This window comes from Clupea harengus, unplaced genomic scaffold (assembly GCF_900700415.2).
Source record: "Clupea harengus unplaced genomic scaffold, Ch_v2.0.2, whole genome shotgun sequence".
Classification (NCBI taxonomy): Eukaryota; Metazoa; Chordata; class Actinopteri; order Clupeiformes; family Clupeidae; genus Clupea; species Clupea harengus.
In genome coordinates, this window is record NW_024880226.1 from 4,269 (window position 1) to 11,214 (window position 6,946).

A 6,946-nucleotide genomic window follows, 5' to 3' on the forward strand; every position below is an offset into this window, starting at 1 on the left:
GCCCCCCTGATGGCATCCCAGGGAGGATGAATCCCTATGAGAGCAAACGGGAGGATTTGCATTTCTTTAGAGTTATGTGAGTTCCCTGCTGGGCCGACTGACAGCATGATTTAAAGGGTCTGCAACTGTTTTTTTTTCTGTATAGCCACACATGTGGGTATTTTATGAAAGCCTGATGCACCAACACCAAACACGGGGTTGACTTCAAACAATTCTCTTCAACTATTTACCGCATTTGCTTGTTTTCTTCTCAATTTTCTTGCATACCTACATCAAGTTAACTTATTTATTTATGATACAGCATCGTTGTGGTGTTTGTGGATGTCTGTGTTCGTATGTTAACAAAAGAGATTTGTATCTAACCCCAAGGAAGTAACTAACCCTAAACTATGGTTGAAAGAAGTTTGCAGACATCCTGATGGTGTTTTTTGTCCTTGGAGTTGTGTTGAATGTTTTGAATGAATGCTTTGCTGTTTTGGTCTGGTGAGTGAATAACATGCATTACCAAATTATGTCTTGTGCATTCAGAGAGAGAGAGCGAGAGAGCGAGAGGGAGAGAGGGAGAGAGGGAGAGATGGAGGGAGAGGGAGAGGGAGAGAGAGACTGGTGTGTAAGTGGGAGGAGGCTCAAACAGATCATCACAAAAGCATAGCTCCACCCTCTGTGAGGAGACTCCACCCAGCGATGTGGTTATATTATCCAAAGTGTGCAGTGCTTCCAGTCCATCTTAGCAGCAAGCAGCCCTCTCGTAGCACGCTGCAGCTGTGATGCCATCTGAATGAGCTTGTTCATTTACAACAGCTCCACACAGTCAGTCACACCAGACCAGCTGCCTCCACCTTACAGCCACTCTTTACCAGTCTGGGGAGGCCTTACTCCCTCACATACTAGTGTGACTCTCCCCGCCCTGGGGGGACTGTTCGGATCTCTCCCGGCTGGGAATTAAAGACGTGCCTGGGCCATTTCCAAAAAGGAGGAGAATGAAGTTTGATGACGTCCTGAAAGAGATCGGGGGCTTTGGCAGGTTCCAGAAAACCCTGTATATCTGGATCTGCCTGCCACAGATCCTGCTGGCGTTCCACATGTTTGTGTCCATTTTTACTAGCGCCGTGCCCCCTCACCTGTGCCTCTCCACGTGGCCCCCGCCCGCCGGCCAGGAGCCCAACTTCAACTTCAGCCAGGTGGAGCTGTCGTGCTCAGCAGGGGGATCTGCTCAGGCCCATCCCAGCAACAGCAGCACTCGGGCTGTCAGCGAGGGCTTGGGTGTGGGGGGCTGCCAGGGAGGCTGGGAGTACAGCAAGGAGATCTTCCACAGTACGGTGGTCACTGAGGTGAGTGCAAGCCCTTCCTTTAAAGAACTAAGAACAACAAAACTCAACACACCTCTGTAGAACAACGCAGCTAATGGACCCAATGGACCCAATGCGCCCTCACCGCTTTGTGGTTTAGCATGAGGGACAGGCAGGACAGGCTCTCCCAGGGGCCCTGAGGAGACACGAGAGTGTGGAACAGGCTCTGACATATGAGTGCAGCGATGCTGGGGGGGGGGTGGGTGGTGGTTAGAGCACTCCTGTGGTGCAGGCATCCTGGCCTTCGCTGCTCGGGCTGCTGCCTGCTGCGACAGGCAGTCATGGGAGACTCACGTCTGGAATCCACCCCCCAGGCTCAGCGCCACGTCGCGCGGCCCGTGTGATGCGTGGGACCACCGGCTCAACCTGTTTTGATTCTTAAGCGCGGGCCCAGGCCCAGGCCCGGGCCTCCAGCGTGAGCCCCACTGTGTGACCCGGCTGATGGGATCGCTCACGCCGGGCCTGTGGAGCCAGATCCAGATGTTGTGTACAGTTCTTTCATGTGTGGAGCCAGATCAAGATGTTGTGTACAGTTTTCTCATGAGTGGAATTTCACCAATAGACTTCTGCTCAGATCAGGCTGAAGGGGTGGGAAGGAGCATCCCGTCCATCTGCAAAACAAAACAAAGAAAAAAATGATATTATGAATATATCAAATATCAATATATCAATTCAGAGCTATACCAAATATGAAGGCAATAGGAAAAGTTATTCATGTTGTTGTCAGTGTCAATGGTTTGCTGAAGTGCAAATGTGCTTACATGTCTTTGTGTGTGTGTGTGTGTTTGTGTGTGTGTGTGTGTGCGTGTGTGTGTGTGTGTGTGTGTGTGTGTGTGTGGGTGTGTGCGTGTGCGTGTGCGTGTGCGTGTGTGTGTGTGTGTGTGTGTGTGTAAGTAGATGTGATGTCAGTGGATACGTATATGTATCATACATATGTATGAACTTAGTTTCTCTCTCTGCTTTTCTCTGAGTTACAGTGGGATCTGGTTTGTGAAAATGCCACCTTGAACAACATTGGATCCTCTATCTATATGTTTGGTCTGTTGGTTGGTGCTGTGCTTTTTGGCGCTTTGTCAGATAAGTAAGTATAAACACCTCAAGCAGTACAGGCTCATGTGTTTGATCTTTTACCCTATTACTTTTGTAAGTGTGCTCAGAGTTATCATTTTATCAACTCTGGGCTCAGTGGCAGATTAAGGTGGCCATGGACTTCTCTTCTCTCTTCTCTCTTCTCTCTTCTCTCTTCTCTTTAGTGCCACGTGTAAATGTGTGCCAGGACTATTATACGTCCCACATGCACACACTCGGGGCACACTGGCATACACACACATTGGGATAGCCTTCACTAGAAACAGCAAGCCTGTAGGAAAGGCATTCACAGGGCCTCTGCAAGCTGGTAACAGCTGGTCACTTTAAACCAACAGGTCACCCTGTCGGCACCCCAACTGAGGCAAAATCACCACTTCCTTACGGAGACACAAATGGAACCACTGTGATAAATACTCGTATAAAACAAACCCAAAATCACAACGTCCTTAAAGAGACACAAATGGAACCACTGTGATAAATACTCGTATAAAACAAACCCAAAATCACAACGTCCTTAAAGAGACACAAATGGAACCACTGTGATAAATACTTGTATAAAACAAACCCAAAATCACAACGTCCTTACAGAGACACGAATGGAACCACTGTGATAAATACTCGTAGAAAACAAACCCAAAATCACCACGTCCTTACAGAGACACAAATGGAACCACTGTGCCATACCTGTATAAACAAACCCATAATGGTCAATAAACACAGCAGCAGCACATAACCGCAATAATGCAAAAGCAGCAATCATAAATGCATCTAATTACATGTAAATACGTATTCCTCTAAATACATATAGATACATGTAAAACCATATTCCTCCAGGTTTTTCTGACGGAGAAGTCCTTTATGAGGCTGGTCAAATCTAATTTTATCCCAGTGTGCACATGCAGTGTCTGAGCTATAGGTAGGGATTTGCAGCCTCTGTGCAGCAACAGGTGAGGCTGTCCGTCATGGAGGGATTTGTGGCAGCTGGGACATGACTAATTCCCGGGGTGCTGGTGGTACAGCATAGTGGTGTTTTAGGTGCTTGAAGTTTCACTCCCTCTGTCTCAGACTCCCTCTGTTATCTGACTGAGATGTTTGTGAGACATGGTTGCAGTTTGGCTGGTGTCTTTGCCATGGCTAGAGCTAGCTGCGCCTACAGCTCTAGGATCAGCCCTTAGCTGGCAGTACTGCTGTGGATCTTGATTATGTAGTTGACTAAGTAAGATGAAGATTCGGCAGTCCTGAAATATCCATTTAGTAGATAATACTTCACACTCTTCTTTCAGCTGCATCTTTAGTTTTTGTGCTATGCTATTATATTATATATTATGCTGTCCAGTAGCAGTGACAGTGACATTATTTAAAAACTAAATTGACCTGATGAACCTGGCCACATCTACCCAATCAGCTGCTTAATTTCTTTAATGTTTCTTATGGGCCAATAGCAGTCAAGGTTTTTTTTTTCTAGAAGTAAATTTAAATAAGTAAAAAGTAGTCTGGCCAGTCTGGGTCCCTGCACAGGTGCGACCCATAGGCTAGAGCCTTCGGCAGCCTGTGCATTAATCAGTGCCTGTCTGGGCCATAACCTGAGCGACACCATTGGAACCAATTTAAGGGTGAAAACATTAATGGGATTCATGTGGACAAAGAGTAATGCCGTGTGAAAAGGATGATCATTAACTCAGAATGGACTAAACAAGCTGCAAAGTAAATATACTCTTTGCAACCCATAACAGGATTAGCAAACCAAAACCAATGAGGTATGTCTGGAGATGTTCTCAGCCAATGGGAATTTGGGGGCATTTCTGTCCTGCAATTTCTATATTCGCAGTGTTATTCCATTGTGATATTTATAGTCTGTGGGGGTAATGCAGTGTTATTCCATAGTGATATTTATAGTCTGTGGGGGTAATGCAATTTCAAATGACTTGTTGTTTGTCTGCCAAGTCAGAAGCATTTTACATATTTTAACACAGGGGATTTTTGAAGAGTGAATTTAATGCGCAGCACATGTCTTGCTTTCAGCCCCCACACAATGGCACTATACATGAATGCACACATACAAACACAATGGCACTATATATGAATGCACACATACAAACACAATGGCACTATACTGTATATGAACGCACACATACAATAAGGGGAGGATCGGTTCCATGCCTCACCTCTCAATCCCATCTCTTGTTGCAGGTACGGTAGACGCACCATCATCCTGGTCGGATTGGCCCTGCAGGTGGTGTTTGGAGTTGGAGCAGCTTTTGCCCCAACTTTCTCCATCTATATCATGCTGCGCTTTGTGGTCGGGACCACTATCTCTGCTGTTATCATGAACGCATTCGTATTAGGTTGGTTGTGCAAAACGCCACATGTGCGACTCACAGTATAAATGCCCCTCTGTATGTGCTACATGTGAACAACTTGACACACTACCATTATCATGTTGCCCCCATTACTACAGGCACTGAGTGGACTGGGCTGAAGCACCGCATGTTGGCTGGCATCATCACCGACTACTTCTTTGGGTTTGGGTATATTCTGCTGGCGGGGGTTGCATATTTGATCCGGGACTGGCGGCACCTTCAGCTGGCCATCTCTGCTCCTGGCTTCCTCTTCATCTTTTACATCTGGTAGGTAGGACAAGAAAGCGGAAACTGATTACAAATCAACTGATTCCTCTCAAAATCTTCTAGAGATCTAGTCTTAGCACCTCTGTTTTTTAACAGGGTTCTTCCAAAGTCAGCTCGCTGGTTGATGGCGAACCAGAAGAATGAGGAGGCCTTGGACCTGATCCGGAAAGCAGCTCTTGTCAATGGAAATCCACTAAGAGATGACATTGAGCTTCAACAGGTCGGTCAAATGCTCGCCGTTTATATAGTATGAAAGGTGTGACCATAAACATTAACTAGACCATAGCCATGTACACAACGCTAATTGTTAAGAGGTGGAACATGCATTTTCTATAGCCATTAGTTCATGCACATTCTACCATTACAACACGGTATTGGCAAAGGGCATCAGAATGATATCCTCTTTTGAAAGTGCAGTGTATACCGAAACATTTTATACGGGCAAGGGTAAGGACATTAATAAAACCCTGTTGTATTTCCTTGTGTGTTGTATTTCTTATACTATATATCTTGAGGAAGTTGACAATACAGTGAGCCAAACATCTTCTTTTCTTAGGATCACAAAAGTGCCAAGACAGTTAAGAAGCAAAGAAAACACACTGTTATCGATCTGGTCCGCACCCCAAAAATGAGAAGGCAGTCTCTCATTGTTTTCTACCTGTGGTAAGTGTGGCATTACCGGTTTGACTGCAAGTGCACTATTTCCCACAAACATGCATACCTTGCTCACAGTGGGAAATTAATCACCTGTTAGAACTCTGCCAGAGTAGTTTATTTATTTATGGGAAGAGCTGTGGACAAGAAACAACCATCCAACCATTCCGGTCTTGAGTAAATTCAAATGACTAAATACTACCCCTGTGAGGCAAAGTGATTTTATTCTGGTCTCTGTGCTCATGTCACCTGCAGGTTCGTCAATGTGCTCGTTTATTACGGCCTGTCTTTGAACATCTCCGACTTTGGGATCAACATCTACCTCACTCAGTTCATCTTCGGCCTGGTGGAAATGCCGGCGCGAACCATCACACTCTTCACCCTAAACCGCTCCCGGCAGATATCTCAGCTGGCCTTCCTCACCGTCGGAGGCCTGGCCTGTCTGCTCACCATCTTCATCCCTGATGGTGAGAGTCTCTCTGGTGCATCGCACACGTGACCTCCGACCCCGTGGCTCTAAATGAGACGCTTGTGTTGCCGTGTGAATTCCTCTGAGGCCTTGGGGACTTGTTTTGTTTGCTGAGCTAATGAGTGCAGCTCTTGGTGATGTAATCTTTGCTCAATTTTATAGAAGGGTTTATGAAGATTTGGTAGTCAAAGGGAACTTTGTGGCTTGGAGACATTTGGGGACACACACACAGAGTGAGTGAGTGAGTGAGTGAGAGAGAGAGAGAGAGAGAGAGAGAGAGAGAGAGAGAGAGAGAGAGCGAGCAGAACTGTGTGTGCAAAGTAGAAAACCGTTGATCTAATTGGCCCTTTTGTAAGTCAGACATGTTCTTGTGGTATAATTCAGGAGGTCGGAAGGCTGACTTCTGTCTCAGTATAAGAAATGTCTGGCCAGAACACTGTCATATGTTTTTGTTTGACTGTTTTATTTAAACTGTAACCCAGTTTCCCGTCCCTGTTTCCACAGATCTGTCTATCATAAGGACAGCCTTAGCCATGGTTGGCAAATTTGGAATTACTGCCTCCCTGTCCATCATATATGTCTATTCAGCAGAGATTTTCCCCACTGTTGTAAGGTAAGGCTGATATAGACATACACAACATTATGGTGTGCCTAGAAGGTCCCATGCAGAATGTGTTTAAATATTATCTAACACTAAGGGCCGTATTCTCCCATTCGTGTTTAAGTCCTTTTTTTTGCACACCTCCAGTTACAGCACA

At 45.9% G+C, this 6,946-nt stretch overlaps 1 protein-coding gene across 1 annotated transcript; it reads left to right on the forward strand.

The window, feature by feature from the left end:
- Nucleotides 1–437: 437 nt before the first annotated feature.
- si:dkey-119m7.4 (uncharacterized protein LOC560629 homolog) lies at nucleotides 438–6,369 on the forward strand. The gene is made up of 7 exons (XM_042706286.1): nucleotides 438–1,331; nucleotides 2,327–2,430; nucleotides 4,629–4,783; nucleotides 4,897–5,065; nucleotides 5,162–5,285; nucleotides 5,622–5,728; nucleotides 5,975–6,369. The coding sequence occupies exons 1-7, from the start codon at nucleotides 981–983 to the stop codon at nucleotides 6,216–6,218; spliced, it is 1,254 nt and encodes a 417-aa protein (XP_042562220.1). The 5' UTR covers nucleotides 438–980; the 3' UTR covers nucleotides 6,219–6,369.
- The last annotated feature ends 577 nt before the right edge of the window (nucleotides 6,370–6,946 follow it).